General features: G+C 56.2%; 8 protein-coding genes across 8 annotated transcripts; 6 read left to right on the plus strand and 2 right to left on the minus strand.

Annotated features, from left to right (window-relative positions):
* Positions 1-125: 125 nt before the first annotated feature.
* On the minus strand, positions 126-1,595 carry PHSY_000244 (hypothetical protein; the record flags this gene model as incomplete). The annotated part of the gene is made up of 1 exon (XM_012330886.1): positions 126-1,595. The coding sequence occupies one exon, from the start codon at positions 1,593-1,595 to the stop codon at positions 126-128; it is 1,470 nt and encodes a 489-aa protein (XP_012186276.1).
* Positions 1,596-2,268: 673 nt separating this feature from the next.
* PHSY_000245 (isocitrate lyase) lies at positions 2,269-4,104 on the plus strand (the record flags this gene model as incomplete). Its single annotated transcript, XM_012330887.1, has 1 exon — positions 2,269-4,104. One exon carries the CDS (start codon positions 2,269-2,271, stop codon positions 4,102-4,104), a length of 1,836 nt encoding a protein of 611 aa, XP_012186277.1.
* Positions 4,105-4,427: 323 nt separating this feature from the next.
* On the plus strand, positions 4,428-6,626 carry PHSY_000246 (hypothetical protein; the record flags this gene model as incomplete). The annotated part of the gene is made up of 1 exon (XM_012330888.1): positions 4,428-6,626. One exon carries the CDS (start codon positions 4,428-4,430, stop codon positions 6,624-6,626), a length of 2,199 nt encoding a protein of 732 aa, XP_012186278.1.
* A 1,978-nt stretch (positions 6,627-8,604) lies between these two features.
* PHSY_000247 (quinate permease) lies at positions 8,605-10,272 on the plus strand (the record flags this gene model as incomplete). The annotated part of the gene is made up of 1 exon (XM_012330889.1): positions 8,605-10,272. One exon carries the CDS (start codon positions 8,605-8,607, stop codon positions 10,270-10,272), a length of 1,668 nt encoding a protein of 555 aa, XP_012186279.1.
* Positions 10,273-10,951: 679 nt separating this feature from the next.
* Positions 10,952-11,962, plus strand: PHSY_000248 (DNA polymerase; the record flags this gene model as incomplete). Its single annotated transcript, XM_012330890.1, has 1 exon — positions 10,952-11,962. The coding sequence occupies one exon, from the start codon at positions 10,952-10,954 to the stop codon at positions 11,960-11,962; it is 1,011 nt and encodes a 336-aa protein (XP_012186280.1).
* Positions 11,963-12,699: 737 nt separating this feature from the next.
* PHSY_000249 (hypothetical protein) lies at positions 12,700-12,921 on the minus strand (the record flags this gene model as incomplete). The annotated part of the gene is made up of 1 exon (XM_012330891.1): positions 12,700-12,921. The coding sequence occupies one exon, from the start codon at positions 12,919-12,921 to the stop codon at positions 12,700-12,702; it is 222 nt and encodes a 73-aa protein (XP_012186281.1).
* Positions 12,922-13,972: 1,051 nt separating this feature from the next.
* PHSY_000250 (hypothetical protein) lies at positions 13,973-17,020 on the plus strand (the record flags this gene model as incomplete). Its single annotated transcript, XM_012330892.1, has 1 exon — positions 13,973-17,020. The coding sequence occupies one exon, from the start codon at positions 13,973-13,975 to the stop codon at positions 17,018-17,020; it is 3,048 nt and encodes a 1,015-aa protein (XP_012186282.1).
* Positions 17,021-17,328: 308 nt separating this feature from the next.
* Positions 17,329-19,055, plus strand: PHSY_000251 (hypothetical protein; the record flags this gene model as incomplete). Its single annotated transcript, XM_012330893.1, has 2 exons — positions 17,329-17,346; positions 18,837-19,055. 2 exons carry the CDS (start codon positions 17,329-17,331, stop codon positions 19,053-19,055), a joined length of 237 nt encoding a protein of 78 aa, XP_012186283.1.
* Between the last annotated feature and the right edge of the window lie 392 nt (positions 19,056-19,447).

The following is a 19,447-nucleotide window of genomic DNA, read 5'->3' on the forward strand; positions in this document are numbered from 1 at the left end:
GAACGCCCCAACACCGAAGTCTGCGTCCAGTTGAAAACATTTATACTTGATCCATTCCGTGTGTGCGTACCATTCTATACATATACAATACACAACAACCACCTACCGTCTACCGTCTATGATGTCTATGGGTCACAAGTGGAAAGCGTCGGTAACCAACCGATCTCGAACCAAAGGTACTCCTGCTCATCGTCTCTACCAACGCTAGCACGCTTGTCCAGCCTGCGACGCTTCAGGATCCCGAGCTCCACAGCAGGCCGAGCCTCTCGCTGGGAGATTGCATTCATGCGTGAATGCAGATCGTCACGATGCTTTGCGTGACTTTTGGAATCCATGCCACTTAGCGACTCGATCGTCAGAGACGGTGTTCCGGGAACAGTGTCGAGCGGTGTGTCTGTTCGACTAGTGCTTAGCGACGGGAGCGCACTCGACTGTTGATGGGGTCGGAAAGCTTCTTCGACCGTCTTGAAGAGACCCTCAAACTTGCCCGTGCCTCGAACAGCCATGACAATGTGGGCACGTGGTGCCAGGTCTTCGTCCTGGCCATCTAGCGGCTTGCGTAGCAGCGCTTGGATAGAAGAGCGGATCCAGAGTGCATGCTCAGGCGCGTAAATGACGTCGGCAAGCAGCAGCAAGTCGAACTTGGGTTGACTCTCGTCGAGAGTGCCCTGGAGCGTCTTCTGATGCAGCTCCCACCAATCGAGATGCTCAACTGAGACGGCGACCGGCTCGAGACGATCCTTCGAGGGCGTGAGTGCTGGGAAATTCTCTCGGACGTTGTGTCTAAGATTCTGCAGCACTTGCTGGTGGTAGTCGGTCAGGACAACGTCGGCTTGGACGTCACTTTGCTGTAGAAGCTTGGCTGCTACCATGCCGAGGAGACCGGTTCCGGCTCCGAGCTCAGCAATTCTGAGTCGCTTGTGGGACCGCAGAGCAAGCCCAGGATGAAACAGGGCAGGATGTCGGAGGACGACATCGCTCACAACGATGGCTGCACCCCACGTCTGAACTCCTACCGCCGCCGCAGCATCCTGACTCGATCCATTTCCATTCTGCGAAGTGGCCTCTGATTGAGCATTTGAAGGCGGAAGGGGATCATCGCGAAGAACGATTTCGATGGGACCAGATAGCCGGTCAAGGTCGAACGACGCCGAGTGTTCTCCCGGGATGAGTACTGGTTCCTTGAGGGGAAAGCAAAAGTCGCGCGAGATAGCTCCAGCCTCCTCCAAGCTGGCCTGGCCACCAAGTATGCGTCCAGCCAAGTCCAACAAATCCTCGGCAGTGGTCGCATCCTCTTCATCGTCTATCCAATAAAGGCCGCTAGCGATGAGCCGAGTGAGCCAGTCCATCGCATACCGCTTCTCGCTATCGTCGACCTTAGCCACATCACACGCATCCTGTAATGCCGGCGATGCGTTACGATCCGGTTCGAGGAGGTCGCGGAGTGCTTGCTCGTCTCTATTGAGCGACTTTGGCGAGTATAGGCGCGAGAGATGCGAGAGGGCCCGGAACACATGCGCAGCGTCGGGTTCTGCCTTGATGCGAGGCAGACAGCTTGTCGGATTGACGAGAGCGACCAGCGCATCTACAGTCATTCCGTCTAATTCAACGGAACAAGGATCCGGCGGGAAAGTTGCTTCTATGAGGTCGATATCCGTTCCAGGTGCAGGTCTTGAGGAGATTCCAATCCTGGTTTCAGATCATGATGGCGGAGAAGGGCTGCGACTTCGAAGGATGTGAGGCTTCAAGACTGTCGATCAGCAAGGCTGAGGTCACGCAGCATTGCGGCCTGCGCTCTCGACCCTCTCGCGGACAAGTCTGATGGTGTGCGGACGAGAAGCATGTACGAAGATGAGGTAGGACAGGTGGAGCCTTGGAACTTTCGAACCCTGCAGCTGAAATTTTTGAAAAGCTCACGGCCGAGAGTTCGGATTTAACATGTCATTCGTTCGCAGTCGAGTGCGGGGAAGACGGTCCAAAGCGCTTTCAGCACCTGAATGCCGGAAGCTTCGGCTTAGCCGCGACAGAGTTAGATGATTTGTTGCTCGCTTCGGCATTTCCGGCTCCCACGGGTCGAGAATCCTTGTCCATGCTACGATCTTTTCCTCGACTCCTTCCTTCTTGACCACCGACAGCCAGTCAATATATACACTATCACAACGACAACAAGTTTGGCATAGCTGGACGCAGCATTTTTCGTTCATCTTAGTACATCGACAAGCTTCATCTCAGCTTCGATCGACCTCCTCCCTTGATCGGAGCGCTACCATGTCCTCTCGCCTGGTTGCAGCTCGTCTGGCTCGCGTCAACGCAGCTCGAGCACCATCATCGACTGCGCCATCATCCATTCTCGCTCATCTCAGTCTCTGTTCGAGATCCGGCCGTGTACCTCCTGCGCTCGCCGCTCCCTCCACTGCTACAATCAGGATGAGCTCCACAGCTGCCACTTCGCTCAACCCACAGCCTGCTCCACTGCGTGTTCAGCCTCCTACCGCACAGCAAGAACAGGCAGACTATGAAGCTGCAGTGAAGCAGGTGCAGGAATGGTTCGACAGTCCTCGCTTCAAAGGCATCAAGCGTCCGTACGGTCCCGAGGCCGTCGTCTCCAAGCGCGGCTCAATGCCCGTTCAACCGCCTGCGTCCTCGCTCACCGCCGACAAGCTCTTCGCCCTTCTTTCCGAGCATGCAGCAAAGGGAACTCCTGCACACACCATGGGTGCTATCGACCCTGTTCAGCAGTCACAGATGGCTCACAACCAAGAGGTAGTCTACGTCTCGGGCTGGGCGTGCAGTTCCGTGCTCACCACGTGCAACAACGAGGTCGGTCCGGATCTTGCAGACTACCCCTACACTACCGTCCCGAACCAGGTTCAGCGTCTCTTCAAGGCGCAGCAGCACCACGATCGAAAGCACTGGGACGAGCGATGCCAGCTCACTCCCGAACAAAAGGCAAAGACGCCGTGGGTCGATTACGTGCGACCTATCATCGCCGATGCCGACACTGGACACGGTGGTCTCAGCACCGTTTTCAAGCTGGCCAAGCTCTTTGCTGAGCAGGGCGCTGCCGGTATCCACCTCGAGGACCAGCTTCACGGCGGCAAGAAGTGTGGTCACCAGGCAGGAAAGGTGCTGGTCCCTACTTCGGAACACGTCAACCGTCTCACCGCTACTCGCTTTGCATGGGACATCCTCGGCTCGGCCAACATCTTGATTGCTCGAACCGACTCGGAGTCGGCCAAGCTCATCTCTTCTAGCATCGATGCCCGCGATCACGAATTCATCAAGGGTGCTTACAACCTGCCCGAGGGTACCCAGAGTCTCGCAGATACGCTTGCCTCCAAGGAAGCGGCAGGGGCTTCGGGCCCCGAGGTGGATGCAGCCGAAAAGGCGTGGATGGACAAATGCGAGCTGCTCACCTTCAACGAAGCTGTCGCCAAGCACAACTCTTCCAACAAGCAAGGTGTCGAGGCCTACGCCCAAAAGGTCGCTGGCGGCGTCTCGAACGGCGAAGCACGCGCCATCGCCAAGGACATCTTTGGTGCCGAAGGTGTCCCGACATGGTGTTGGGATGCTCCTCGAACCAAGGAAGGATACTACCACTTCAAGGGTGGTGTCGCACCTGCCATCAAGCGTGTCAAGATCTTTGGTGCCTACGCCGACATGCTCTGGCTCGAGACCAAAATGCCTGACCTCAAGCAAGCTCAGACCTTCGCTGCCGACATCCACCGCGACCTGCCAGGCAAGTGGCTCGTATACAACCTCAGCCCAAGCTTCAATTGGAGCGCCCATGGATTCTCGGACCAGGACCTTAAGAACTTCGTCTGGGACCTCGCCAAGTCAGGTTTCGTCTTCCAGCTCATCTCGCTCGCCGGTCTTCACTCGACGGGCGCCATGACGTGCGAGCTGTCGCAGCGATTCAAGACCGATGGCATGCTTGCTTACGTCGAGCTGGTCCAGCGAAAGGAGAAGGAGATCGGATGCGATGTGCTCACCCACCAAAAGTGGTCTGGCGCTGCTTACGTGGATCGCATGCTTCAGGCTGTCAGTTCCGGAAGCTCAGCAACACAGTCAATGGGTGCCGACAGCACCGAGCGATCGTTCTGATCTCTTCTGCTTGCATAGACGAAATTGCAATGTATGATAGTTCCATTAACGAGAAAGTGTGCCTTCTTAAGCCCCCTGATCTGCTGACGGTGCTTCTCTGCGGTGGCTAGGTCGTGTGTGGTACATTGAAAGTTGATGCGATCCAGGGTCCTAAAAATATGCAGCGGCCGGAAGAGCCCGAAACCCGAAGATCTTTTGGAAGACTTGGAATTTTTGAGCGTGGTCCTCCACCTTGGCACTGATGCTCCTCCTGCCCGTCCACCAGTCGTGTCGGATTCGCTCATACGAAAATACAGGTTGCACCTGCTCTTTGCTGATAGGCAATGATCCGGTCAGCATGTCGGACAGGTCGCACAGCTGGGACGCGCCCATTAGAGGCGCTTCTGCAACAAGTAGCCGTACTCGGGTGCTCGGCACCGGGGCCCAGCTCCCGCGCTGTCGAGGCAATATGCAGAGCGTCTGGAGCGCCAACACAGCCTCAGCATCAAAATGACAAGCACATCAGCATCTCACATCGTCACTATACTACCTCAAGACCATTACGCCAGGCCATCGCTTCCTCACCAATCGCCGCAAAGGCAGACAATCGGGACTCTTCCAAATTTGACCGACTCGAAACACGAACGTTCTCCATCATCAGCCATGTGGACCATGGCAAGTCAACGCTTGCAGACCGACTCCTTGAGCTCACCGGCACGATCCCATCAGACGGCTCCAACCAGCAGGTACTCGACAAGCTCAAGGTGGAGAGAGAGCGAGGTATTACCGTCAAATCACAAGCAGTGACGATGGTGTACGACTACGATGGACCGAGGGAAGACTTCATCTCGGCCTTTGACGACGGGTTTGCACCAAAGGCCGGACGTTACCTGCTAAACTTGATAGACTGTCCTGGTCACGTCGACTTTTCATACGAGGTCAGTCGATCGCTCTCGGCGTGTCAGAGCGCACTTCTCGTCGTAGATGCAACGCAAGGCGTGCAGGCGCAGTCCATCACCGTGTTCGAGTTGGCCAAGCAGAAGGACCTGGCCATCGTACCTGTGCTGAACAAGAGCGACCTACCAGCAGCCGATCCAGACCGCTGCGCGATACAGATGGAAGAGATCCTCGGCATCGATACGACATTGTCTGGGCAAGAGCCGCTATTAATTTCTGCAAAGACGGGCAAAGGCGTGGACAGCGTCCTGCGCGCTTTGGTGGAGAGGACAAAACCACCACCAGGAGTGGAAGATGGCAAATTGAAGGGCAGGGAGGGTCCGGGCTTCCGCGCGTTGGTCTTTGACAGCTGGTACGATCAGTACAAAGGCGTCGTGTCGCTGGTGTCCATTGCAGATGGCGCTGTCAAAAAGGGAGATCGCATCACATCCTGCCACACGGGCAAGCGCTATGAAGTCCTCAGCCTGGGTGTCAACTCACCCGAGATGATCTCCACCGATGTGTTGCGTAAGGGTCAGGTCGGCTGGATCATCGCCAACATGAAGGATATGAGCGAGGCACAGATCGGCGATACGTTCCATCTTGCGTCTGAAAAGGTGGAGCCGCTAGAAGGTTTTGCACCCACCGTGCCGATGGTGTACGCCGGTATCTTTCCCATCGAAACGACCGACTTTGTCAAGCTGGAAGAAGCGATCCAGCGGCTTGCGCTCAACGATCGCTCCGTCACAGTCCAGCGGGAGTCATCGATGGCGCTCGGCCAGGGATGTCGTTTGGGTTTCCTCGGGCTTTTGCACCTCGACGTCTTCCGACAGAGACTCGAGGACGAGTATGGACACGCGATCTTGGTGACAGCGCCTTCCGTTCCCTACAAGGTGACATGGCGGGATGGACGGGAAGAGATCGTCTCGAACCCGATTAACTTTCCCGATGATTCGGAACGCAAGTCCAAAGTGACGTTGCTAGAAGAACCGATGGTCCGAGGTGTCGTGCGTTGTCCGGAAGAGTACACGGGCGAGATCATGCAGCTATGCGCCGAGCATCGTGGCGAACAGCTCGAGGTCTCGTTCCCTCCTACTGCATCGGCGATCCGATCGGTGCAGATGACTTATCGGCTGCCATTGTCGGAGATCGTCACCGACTTTTTCGACAAGCTCAAGTCGTGCTCATCAGGATTCGCCTCGTTCGAGTATTCCGAGGATGGCTATGCTGCAAGCGATCTGGTCAAGCTCAACTTTCTTATCTCAAATACGGTGCTCGACTCGCTCTCGATCATCATGCATCGATCCAAGGTCATGTACAATGCGCGACAGTGGACGAAGAAGCTCAAGGACATCATTCCGCGACAGCAGTTCGAGGTATCGATCCAAGCAACGACAGGGAGCAAGGTGATTGCGAGAGAGACACTGTCAGCATATCGGAAGGATGTAACGGCGGGCTTATATGGTGGTCATTACGAACGCAAACTCAAGCATCTCAACAAGCAGAAGGAGGGCAAGAAGAGGCTCAAGGCTCTTGGTGTCGGCAGAGTGCAGATCCCTACGGAAAAGTTCCTCGAGGTACTGGATACCCGTTCCAAAGCAAAGTGATGGAGTTCAGGTACATTCGGCCGTTCTTGCCTCGTTGCTTAGCATCCACTTTGTTTGTGACTGAAGCCCATGTTGATCTTTCCGTTCGGGAAGAGCCTTGATATGCTTCGGACAGCATGGACGCCTAACTCCGAAGACGGAAAGATCCTACAAGACTTATTATGCGGACTGCGGCAAGGCAGAATCCGATGTGGGAGACGGTCAGGACCGACGAGCACCGTGCCCTGGCCATGCGGTCAGAAATGTCTGCCAGAGTGGGCTTCAGTTCAGGACCAGCGAAATTTGCGTCAGGGCAGGCGAAGGGGCATAGAGGTCCGAAAGCGTGCGCTCGGCTACCTTCTCATCGTGGCGAGTGCGGACTGGTGAAGGCGAAATTTCCCCCCCCCAAATTCACCGCGGGAGCGGCGGGTGAACCAATCGACGGGTCTCGCCGAAGCGGCGGGTTCTTTTTCAAAATGTAGCAGAAAGAAGCTGTCGAGAAGTGCCTGCGGCCACTTTCCAGCGTTCTGCCGAAAATCCTAACTCCGCAATTCCTCAAGCCTGCTTCTTGATCGTCGGCAACCGTATTGACCGATGCAGACCCGTCTCAGAAGTGCCGTTGGTGCAGTTGAGGAAGCGAGTCCTCGCTTGCCCCTCCCCCCACTCCTCTTCTCCCACCTCTTGGACGCTTTTGGGATCTCTGAGTGAAGCCTGAAGCCTTTCCCAGATGTTCCACAAGCGGATGATTCCGTAGACACCACAGCCGAGGTCCGCCAAGAATTTGCTGCCCCTCAAGAGCGCCACAACTCAACCATGACGAGCATAGTCACAAGGATTGGTGCCAGGAGTGCGAGCCTTTACAACGACCGGTGACGGCACATCTCTCTTCACTGTCGGAGCGCGCAGAAAGTGCAGGAAGTGCGATCTGATGCGATCTCGGACGTGCGGGAAACGACTGAAATGAGAAGACAGCTTTCTGGCAGCGATCATCAAGTCACAGCAGTTGACCGGCGCCTCTGCATGTCGAGTTTCGCCGAGTCTCGTTGTCTCGATAGCAAAGGTTCGTGCACACCGCTTGCTTGCCAACATTTTCTTTGATTCGAACCAGGTGGAAACGTCGATGATTCTCTTGCCTGGTGAGTAGAGAGCTCCTGTTCTTCGGAAAGAGAGAACCGTTTGTCTCACTTCTCCCAGAACAATGCGCCGGATGTTTCCGGTCGCAGGAAGCTCGAGGTTCGATCACGAATACGGCTGCCGCAGGTCTGATGGATGCCGCGTGCCGTCGGCCGCCGCATTTTGCGAGTCAAGACTGCAACCACTGCCCTCCCGCTCGGATGAAGCTGCGACTTCTTCGTCTCACTGTCCGGACGAACAATCTTTGTGTTACCCCAGACCCCAGACTCACGCTTGTATGGGGAAGCTTGATGGAGTCCATCCAAAGCGGAGTGGGCCGAGGGTCCTGATACTGTGGCCATGCAGAGCTGCAATGCAGCCCAGCTTGTACCCTACAACGTGCCTGCTCTATGAATCTGGCCATTTTGAGTGTTCGGCCATGCGGACGCTAGCGCTCCCCCGCAAATTTTGTTGGTGCGGGACCGTTCCTGGGCCTCGTGTCTCCTTTGTTTTTTCACTGCGCTAGCGCACGTCGCCTGTCTGGATTCGCCGGCGATGCTCGTCCTACCCCTTCCTGCCAGAATTGACCGTTCGTCCCACGCCTTCGATCCAATCAGGTTCTCTCTCCTTCCGTGCTGAGTGACCAGACCGAGTCAGGGGGCCCCAAATTTGCTTGTCTTGCTGTTCCTTCGCTGGTCATGCCTGTTTCTGAATGTATAAGAACCTGCCCTTCTCTGGTCGCCCGCTTGCCCTACCTGTCCACACCGTGCATCCCTCTTCTCCTCCTCACCATCTAACACCTTAGTCTCACTAGAATCCGACTCGGCATTGACCGTCCCCGCAACAGCTTGGCCATCTAAACACGCGCCTTTAGTCCCCTATCGCGATGTACATCCCCTCCAAGTTTTCGCACTTTTCCGAGACGCCCAGCTCGGCGCTCAACTGGCGTCTTGCCGTCGCCGTCGTTGGCATGGGTCTTCTCGGTGCATCTCGTGGTATCGACGAGGGTCTGATTGGAGGCATGATCTCACAAAAGACTTTCGAAAAGGTCTTCCACATTCCGGCCAAGAGCAACAAGGAGTCTAATGTGACTGCCATGGTCCAGCTCTTCTCGGTACTCGGTGCCATCCTCGGCTACCCCATCTGCGAGCGCCTCGGACGTGTTCGTGGCGCTCAGGTTGCATGCTGCCTTGTGCTTCTCGGCAGTGCCTTGTGGGCTGGTAGCGCAGGTAACTACGCCATGCTGCTTGCTGCCCGTGCGATCGCTGGTATCGGTGTCGGTCTGACCCCCATCGTCGCACCCATCTTCCTTGTCGAGGTGGCGCCTAAGCAGATTCGTGGTCTCTGCACCTCCGTCTACTCGTTCAATGTATACCTCGGTCTTCTCCTTGGCTACTGCACCAACCTGGGTGTCAAGGAACACGTCAACGCCAAGACAAACGCCATCTGGCAGATCCCCCTTTCGCTCAACTTCTCTCTCCACGCCGTCGTACTCATCTTCACGCTCTTCCTCAAGGAATCGCCACGATGGCTCATGATGAAGGGACGCATCGAGGATGCTTCTGCCTCGCTTGGATGGTACCGCGGCATGGAGCCTCGAGACCAGGCTTTCGTTGAAGAGTACGAGTTGATCGCCGACTCGGTCAGGCAGGAGCGAGAGGCTACGGACGGTCTCGGCTTCATGGGCAAGGTTCGCGAGCTTTTCTGCAACAAGAACAACCAGTTCAAGCTCGTGCTCTGTATTCTTATCCAGATCCTCGGTCAGTGGCAAGGCCCTGGTGCGCTTTCCACCTACGCCAACCGCATCCTGGCCCTGATCGGTATCAACGACAGCAAGGGCTACGTCATGTCGGCTGGCTTTGGTGCTGTCAAGCTCGGCGCTGGTATCATCTCGTCGTTCTTCTTGATTGATCTTTTCGGTCGTCGACGCACCCTGTGGGTATCGACCCTCTTCCAAGGTCTCGCCATGCTCTACGTCGCCATCTATCTCGGAGTGTTCATCGACCACAAGCACCCGCGCAACAAGTCAGCATCCCAAGCTGCTCTTGCCGGTATCTTTATCGCCGGTGCCTCGTGGTCGGCTGGTGGAAACCTCGCGCAGTACCTCATCAACTCCGAGATCTTCAGCCTTGACGTCCGTGCACTCTCTGCATCGTTCGTAATGGCTTTCCATTTCCTGATGCAGTACAGCACCACTCGAGCTCTGCAGCCCATGCTCAACTCGGGCCTCAAAGGTGCTGGCACTTTCGCCATTTTCGCTGCCATGTCGCTGGTCGTAGCTCTGCCCGTTTACCTCTTCTTCCTGCCCGAGACTTCGGGTCAGAGCTTGGAGAGGATCGACGAGCTGTTCGATCTGCCGTGGTACAAGATCGGTCGTGCCAGCAGACGTCCGGTTCGCGACGAGATGCCTTCGCACTCGATGCCTGCCGCTCTCGAATCGCAGTGGCAGCGCGACGCTGCTCGCGTCAACACTGCTGTGGACGAGAAGGACAAGGACAAGACCGACACTCACGCCTCGGCTCAGCCTGCTCTCAACGTTCGTGATGCCAAGTGATTGTTATGACTCGCAATGTTACCGCTCAAGAGACGCAATGGATTCTGTTCTCTACCTTCGTGCGTTCGCTTTGCGATGAAAAGACCGAATGCCCCTGTGCAGTTTTAAATGTCGAGCCTGGAGATCACGAGGCCACTGCGCACTCGGATGCTGTCGATGAGCCGGTGTAAGACGCCTTGGCGACGATCGGCGCCAAAGACAAAGGGATCGGCTGAACAATGGAGGCGCAAGCGTCAACAATGACGACGCGCGTTTAAAAATGCAGCAACGACGTTCAGCAGGGCTTGTCAGCGAACCGTGCTCATGCAAGAGAACGTTAAAGCGTTCCTAGCGAGAAGAACCTTGATCACGGCAAACAGATCGAGAGATGCTTCAAACACCAGATCAAGCAGAACCGCCTCTTATTCGCGCAAGAATCTGCTCGAAAGCAAAGCTCTGGATTTGTTTGCTTGAGTCCCTTTGTAAAGGTACAGGAGAGTCGTACCTTGGTCTGTGTTGCTCGAACAAAGGTTTGCTGGGTCCGTCTAGGCTATATAAACTGAGCCTCTCAAGCGGCGGCAACTCACCTTCCTCTCACCAAGAGTCACTTTGGGCTGTCGTCGCAGAATCGGACTCCTAGAGACCCTGTCGAGACACCCGCTCTTAGGGAGATCTGAGCCCAACCCACTTCCACGCCAGGATGAGTCGCTGCAAAGAGGAGCAGGTGCGGCAGCCCACCTTTTTCAGCGTGGCAGGGTCTATGGGCTGTCGGGAAAGTCCGATGGCTGGGTCCGGCCTGTCTGATACCACCGCTGAGCCGTGGGGAAGCTCGGGCTCGGAACGGCAGAGACGGCTGTTCGGCCTGGATGAGGACGCCGATTGCTCATCTGAGACGCGCACAGTTGAAGGGAAGACTTCTCTCTTTCGGATACGTCTAGAAAACGGCCCTTCTGGTCAAGCCGACACCACAACAGAAGACGCTGCACCAGAGAGGCTCGAGCCAGTCGAACACAGCGACAATCTCGCAAGGACGCGGCCGCTAGACCCGTCCTACTTCAACGGTAGATTCGATCAAGTCTGGAGGGAGATCGAAGCTGTACAGTCCTCGACCTTTCCAAGATTCTACAACAAGCTGATCTGGTCAAGGCCAGGTGGTGCCGTTCAAGATGAAGACCAACTAGTGCCAAATTCACGAAGATGGAGACTTCAAGGCAAGGGTCCGACCTCGAAGGAAACGATGAATCGGGCGCAGCTTCAAGTCCTTAGATTGCTGCAGGAGGATGTTGATATTCGGAGGGCAAAATTGGCAGTGACCTTTCCACGCGAAGGACGAGAGCATTTCGTCGAGGTTCACTTCAGCACCTTCAAAGCTTTTCGTGCCGCTGCAACGGTGGCCCTCCGCATTGAAGGCGAGACGTTGGAACAGGTCAGATCGGCTCGACCGACCAGGCTTGAACAGATCCTGATCACGGTACACCAGGTCAGGCCGCAGCGAGCAAGAGAGCTGTGGATGGAAATGCGTAGAAAGCTCGAAGAGCAAGTGGAATCTCAGCACTTGTGGGCTCGACGCAAGGAGGAAGAATGGACCAACGGCAAGCAACCACCATTAAGCTCGGCAGGAAGGAAGACGAAGGAAAGCACCATCACGTTGATAGGTTTGGCCGTGTTCCGACCGGGATACACAGCCAGGCATGTGCCGGGATTTATCTGAGACGAGCACAATACATGCTTCACCCTGCATTTCGAGGGCAGAGGAAAGCGCTGCACATTCTGCCGCGACAGAGCGACAGACCGGCATCCTGTCGAGCGATGTCCGCACAAGAGGTGCAATCAATGCAATGTCAGGGGTCACTTTGCGAAAGATTGCTCTCTGCCTTCGAAGGCGGAAGACGATCTGGAGCTGTGATGGAACAACATTTGATTGATGTGCGTGCGTCTGTGAGTGTGGATCTATCTGTTCGGCTGAATGAACGGCACAGCTTCAGCTCGACCGGCAAGCGGCGATGACAATGGCGGAGTTGATTTTGGTATGATCAGGCACAGAGAACATGCCGGGCCTTGGAGCTGGCGAATGCGACCATTCATGCACTGGAATCTGCAGGCCTGAGCTCGCCAGGCCGTGCCAAGCCTTGCCTCAAGCTGGCAGAAAGGCCAACAGGAAAGATCGGTCGGAAGTAGCAGAGCGTTCGCAAGCAGACATTGCTAATGAATAAACTCGAGATCCGACAAGGAGAACTACTGTAGCTCGGTTTTTGAGCCTCCTCTTTGCTAAGCAGAAAGTATGGAAGCTGGCTAGCCACGCTCTTTTGAGGAGGGCGCAGAGCATGAACATACTAGGCACGACAGAAAGATTAAGCGAGAACAGAGACCGTCCAAGCGACGCGCTGCGAATAGTGCTGCTGCCGAGGTGGACGCATGGCTAAGTCCCGATCCAAATTTCTGGCTACCTTAGACTGAAAAATGCGGATGATGTCTCTCCGACACGAGCGCCGGCTGGCTGCTCCGGTCTGAACCCTTCCGTAACTTTCGACCCACCACGGTCTTGAGTGTGCCGAAGAAAAGCCCCAATCCGGCATCTCTAGCACACATCTCTTCTTCGCCGTATGAGAACTCGGCAAACGCTTTAGCGATCGGTGTGGGTATCTGATACTGCGACAAGGGGAGATTCATTGATACTGTCCGGATAAGACGGTTCGTGGGGGAAATGAGAAGAGCGGGTGGCGAACTGCCAACGACAGCTCGGCGGGCAACAAGGAAGCGAATCCGACTTTGACCCAGAAGCGGGGCGCGGAAGAGGCGATTTGGCAGGACGGCCTCCGGACAGACAAGGGGCAGACCCTGTGTCAAACTTTACTGGATTCGAGGCTCGGGCACTGGGACAGTCTCGCGCCTGAGAGATCGTTTCGTGTCGGCTGAGATTGATTAGATTTGGGCTTGACGGCGCGTCGGACGAATCAGAGTGCGAGACGAGTGTGTAGGGCCTGTACGTCGTCTGCACCTCGATGCTGTCTACACTAGCTTGATCTGCAAACCATCCAATCGGACAATGCCAAGCTCGTTTGTGCCTACTGCTGCAGTACTCTGCGCATTCTGATTGGTCTTGAACACGATTTCTGACGTTCGGATCACTTTGAGCCGCGGCGGTTGCTGCATCGAAGCCATTGCTGGTGCTGCTCAGCTTGCCATGATTTTCTCCCCGCATATTCGTTTTGCGTATGTATGATAGCGCGGGACGGCTGCTGATTTGCCTCCCAGCGCCTTGTCTTTATTCTCCCGAATTGAATGGTAATCCGCTCTCAGCCATTTAGGCGAGCGTTGGAGCGAGCGAGTCAGCACGCCAATCGCGGCGAGGCGTGGTGCGAGTTTTGGGAGTGGCTTTTTCTCGCTCCACCTTTATTTTTCGGAAAGGCGACGTCCACTTCCAAAGTCAAACTGAGTGAGACCAAGAGACCATCAATCAGCCAGATAGCTTCAGCTTGACATCCATCCGACCTCGACCATCGTTACATTCTATCATCATTCAAGCACCTCGTCGTCCCTCTCACGCTCCTTCAGCACGCTCCGCTCTTCTTCAGGTGGTACCCAACAACTTACGGCACTCTTGGACCACCACGTCGCTAGATTCAAATCTCAAATTCTCAAGTAGTTGACCGGACGTAGCCCTGCTCAATACTTCTTCACCGCACGCCATCTCGAGTCGCTTCGTTCATTGCTCGCCGTGATGGCACCGGCGGCAAGGGTGCAGCTTCCAGACGAGCTCGTCGATCACATCCTCAACCTAGCATGTACCCTGCCACCGCTTCGAACCGACGACTTCCGTGAGCCCTCCGATTTCGACGCACACCGACTCAAGGCTCGCTCTTCAGCTCCGCATCTCGACGTCCGCACAACACTCAAGCTCCTTCTGCTCTCACCGCAGCATTATCCCTACATCGCCTCAATCCTCTACAAAGGCCCGCGTCTCTCGGATCCCATCAGTCTTTCGCTCTTCGCCCGAACCCTCACCAATCGTCCAGCTCTCGGTCGCCTGGTCAAACACCTTTGGGTCGGCCACACATATCAGGGCGAAGGCGTGCCCCCAAACGCGCTCGCCTTTGGCCTTGGCGGTTGTCAGACAGCATACAACCTCAATTCCGATCTCGCTACCATCGATGATGTTCGAGACTGCCTCGCACAGGGCATCGCTCCGCCCAATCTCCTCTCTCCAGCCTTTGAGACGAGGATAGCGCAGTGGGCTGCCCAGAATGTGCAGGCCAACGCTCGTAGCATCGACTCAGTGCGTGCGCCCAGAGGCATCCACATCGATTCTCCTGGCTCCGGCGATCGTGACCATCGTGGTTGGAATTCGATCGGCATCGACGAGTGGGTCCTCCGTCTCTGGGACGGCCGCGATCTTGTCAAGCATTTCAGAGAAGTCGCCAAACGCGCCTTCTTCCTCGAACTCAAGCGCCTCTCGCTTGCAGCCACTTCCAGCAGGTCTTCTTCGGCTTCGTCCTCCACACCTTCTTCTTCTACCGCCTCTCCACGCTCTGCATCACCAGCCTCTGCATCGAGATCATCCTCCGGCCCTTCCGCATCCAGTCTCCTCGATACTGACATGATCACGCCCTTCTCAGCTCGCGGGTCTGAGCAAAGGATACCGGGCACCGACAATGACCCTTTGGACTGGGCAGATGCGACACACGCCCCTCAGCCCAACGCCTCTCGCCTCACCGATAATGACGAGCCCATCTACTCGGAGGAACTCGACCTGGACGAGATCGATGCCGAGCGCGACCGCTGCTTCGTCGAGATGGGTGTTTCAAAGCCTGCTTGGCGGTCGACAAACTGGTCCGAAATTGCCAAGGTTGGCGATCAGAAGGTCGAGTGGTGGGTTGTGTGGATCCTCGCCAAGACCAGAGCTCGAGCCCGCATTGTAGCTCGTCGAGTCTGGCGCGCCGACTCGGCTAATGATCCCAAGCTACGCAGCTGGCGCGCCCTTCGTCCACGCCCCGAACTCCATACCAAGAACCACTTCACTCACCCCACGCTCTTTGCTCGATCTGGCGCCAGCCACTTGCTTGTAGGAGGTGCGCCTCCTCCGACGAGGGAAGAGGTCTACGGAGGGCGTCATGGCGATCTCGATGGACTCTCGGATTCGGACAGCGACACCGCCTCCGAAGCCGACTCCTATACCGACGGCAGCGACTACGACTCCGAGATGGAAGCTTCCACCGCACGCATGGACATCTCCGTGATTCGCGAGCCAGCGTCTTCGCATTCGGAGCATCATGCAGGCAGTCGTGCAGCTGCAGGATCGTCGGGATTCAGCCTGCCCGAGTTCGCTGAGCCCGAGCAGCAGAAACCTGAGGACCCTGCCGATCTGTGGGGTGGCGATCACAATTTTGCAAACGGCAATGAGAGGGCCGGCGCAGGCAACAGCATCTTGGGCTCGCGAGGCGGCATGTTTGGTTTCGATTCGGCGCTTCGTGCTGGGCTTCTCGATGAGCCCGACACTGGACTCGACGATGGCACCGAGTTTGCCAGTTTGCAAAAGGAGAAGCAGCGTAGACGAAACGAGGAGGACCGTCTGCTCTCGGAAATGACGCTCGGTTCCATTCTGCAGAGCTTGCGTACCGTCATGATGCTCACACCGCGACTCAAGGACTTGGCGCTCGACGGTGTACTGGAGCGCAGCATCTGTGGACGTCGAGCCATGTGCAGTATGGGTAAGCTCAGAAGTCTTTCGCTCGGACCTCCTCCTCCCTACTGGAGTTCGCCGCTACTTTTCGGTCATCCGATGAAGACGACGCGTCGCGAGAGGCTCAGCTACCATCAAAGGATGCATGGTCCTTCGAGCCCAGATTTCGTCGCCGACGATGCTCGCTCTCATAGCGTGTGGCCATTGCCGGGCGTTTTGATTCCTTCGCCAGCATTCGCGACGTTGCGCACTCTCCACATCTCCGGCTGCATGCTTTTCCCGTCCGAGGCAAGAGCGGTGGGCGGTCTGGGGGGTCAGCTGCCCAACTTGCGTCATTTCAGATGGTCGCTGTGGCAGCCGCACGTGGAAGGACATCCTGTGGGCGTAGTCGAGACGCTCTGTGCCATTCTCGACATTCCGACACCGGAGGAGGAAGCTGCGGCAGCTGCAGCTACTGCCAGAGCACAGGCCATCGTGGGACCCAGCTCTGGCTCTGCTTCTGGATCTGGTTCTGGGTTCCGATTCGGAACTTCCACCTCTAGCTCCGGCACGTACCGCGAGATTGGGGACCGGAAGAGGCGTCGACGACACGACTCGCGCCGCTCCAACCCCTTCAGCGTCAGTGGATTCGGCATGACCGACTCGGGCCTCTCTTCCTCGATGGGTAGCAGCAGCATGACCCCTGCAGGTGGGTCGCACGAGGCAAGCATGCATGCGCTCGTGACGCGCAAACGCAAGCTGCGCTCAGTGTATGCGACGATGCATCCGACCGATCAGGCCATCTTTGCGCGCAAGGCGCCTGCCGCGCTCCGATTCGACACGCGTCTCACCATCGAGACTGCCAAATGCAAGAACGTTGAGGACAACCTCGAGGAGATGCAGCGCTGGTGGGAGTGGGAGAGCGGCATGTTGCACTTCAAACCCACCGTCTCGAATCTGGACGCCATCACACAGGCGGCCAAGCGCAAGCAGATGGCAGGCCCACCGAGCTCGTTGTCGGCTCAGGAGCTCAATGCGGATCACAGTGGGATACAGATGGATCTGCGACGTGCGATGGATACCGAGCTCGAGCTCGAGCCGCGATCTTGATTGTAGGGAGTAATGTCATCGGCATATGGTATACCCACAGAGAAGTTTGAGTATGAGATTCCCAGGGTGGTGTGAAAGCTTGTTGCCGCGGTCAAGGTCAGGACATGAGCGAGTGAGATGGGGCCGGACGTGGAGGTCGGATTGCCGTCCAGGCTCTTCATGATGGCATGCGCCCACACTCGGAAGTCGTCGGACTAGTAGACTACTTCTTTCGGTGCTGATACTCGAGTCTTCTCAAACCCAATGCACGCATCGAGCGCGTCAGTGCCATCTGCAATGAAAGCGCAAGCCCAGCGGCTGTGACGGCGATGTGGGGTCGGCCGCCGGTAACAGCGTGACAGAGTCACGTGGGCGTTGGTGATTGAATCTGTTAGCAACAGCGTATCTGGTTTGAAAGGGAGGGTACGGCACGGATCCTTCCGACGAATTCTTGCGATCCTTTGCGATCGAGGGCGCGGGCTGGGGAGGGGGCGGGCGGTCAAAGGACGAGGCGAGGAAGCTAGCTTGGTGCGTGTGTTTATCGTCGTTGCGCGGTTAGACACGACGGAGGAGGCGAAGGCATCCGCTCGATCGACGCGTAAAGAGCCTCGTTATGGGAAAGTGTCGTCATCGTGTGCGCTGCGTGCGAAGTTGGAGATATGGAATGGCGGATAGGGTGAACAAGACAAACTCACGTACAGAGCAGCGTACCGCCGGCGTTACAGCATGCCGGCGCTTAGTCTCTACGCTCTTTGAATATTCCGTCGGAATCCATGCTCCGAGTGCTTAGGAGCATTCTATAGGCGATTCGTTCAAGTCGCATGAAGCCGGGGTACGGTGGCTAGTGTGAGAAAGACCGTTATTAATTGAAGCGGAGTCGCCGAACCGAAGTCTCGCTTGGGCTAGGTTGTTCTACGACTGTTCTTATCTCTCCCCACAATCGCAATGATACGCACAGAACACAACAGATGACCTTGTCGAAGCGAAGCCGCCAGAGCAAAGTATCCATCCTGATCGTTAGATGCTTAGACTTGCCCCTTGCTATCACAGCGTCATGGTGTGCATCCTTGTCTCCCCTCGCCTTTCTCTTGTCGCACCTAAATTGTTTGCACCGGCAGCTCACGGTATCTTCATCCTTTCCTGCTATCGCCTTCGTCAAGAAGTCAAGAAGCGAACACGGAGCACGCACAGCCGCAAAATCAGCGTATTTCATGCTGTCTCGGCGATCTCGTTGAACTCAATCCAGCCCTCCCGCTTCTCAGCTCGGAGGCAGTAGGCGCACAGTGGGCACCGTCATCGACCGATCACAGCACTATAGCGCCGCAGTATAGCGAGCATCACAAAGTATAGCGTCTAGCGCGCTTCCTTTTCGGGTAGTTAACCCATTTCATCTTCGGTCGTAACCGAGCGACTTCCCTTGCCATCGGTAGTTCCATTTTTTCATTTGTCGACATCGCATTTCATTTAATCTCGCCGATAGTCGATACTGTATCGGCTGGCTTCACCGCATTGGCACCGTGGTTCTTTCGCCATGAGTATCCCTGATGCGCACGTCATCCCTTTGTAACTGTGATTGGAACTCTGGCACATTTCCACGAGAAACGTGCTTCTAGCGACCTCTCTCCCCTGTTTGTGTCCCGTCGGAGGAGGAACGAGAGCTCAGCTTTTGCCTCTTTGCTTGGTCTCTACCAACCGCCTTCGCCCGCCGATCCTCTGTCTCATATAAGAACCACAGTCCCTTTGCTCCTTCAACTGCTCGCTCTCATAAATAGCCGGCAAGATGGCTTCTCAACGATTGCGAAGGTCTCCCACCCCAACTTCTCGTGTCTCTTACCAGCTCCTGAACAACGAAAGCGGGAGCACCTATCCAGACGCACCAGACCAGACGGACAAAGACAACTCCATTGAGCTCGACCGACAGCAACCTCGAAGCTTCCTCGCGCGCATCGAACACAATCAGACCGCTACTCGAGTGTTCTGGTTCATGGTTGGTCTTCACACTGGCATGATCATAGCCGGCATCATTGTCGTCATCGTCGATAAACAAAGACAATGAAGCGGTTCCTCAAGATCATGGCGCTCTTCAGCCCCCAGGACGACAACGGCGCTGTTTGGGCGGATCAATTGCTCGGGTACGGTCTCGGCAATGTAACGCCAGGCCTCATTGGACTCGTCGTCAATGACCCCAACATCTCCAAGATCGCTTGTGTCATAAGCGCATTTCAATTCGTGGTCGGCGTCATTGGAACTGCAGCGGGCGTATACGGCAAGTACTATGGCGCCTTCTAGCGTGACCTTGCCAGTTCGGGTGTCTCCCACATATACCAAAACCCAATATGAAGCACGAGGATCTTCAACCTCGGACAAGATCCTGGACTCATGCTGCGCCTACACAACGCTACCAACCCGGCCAAGATTGTCATGCATCACGAGGATGGTAGACAGACC

Source organism: Pseudozyma hubeiensis (assembly GCF_000403515.1).
Source record: "Pseudozyma hubeiensis SY62 DNA, scaffold: PHS4, whole genome shotgun sequence".
Lineage (NCBI taxonomy): Eukaryota > Fungi > Basidiomycota > Ustilaginomycetes > Ustilaginales > Ustilaginaceae > Pseudozyma > Pseudozyma hubeiensis.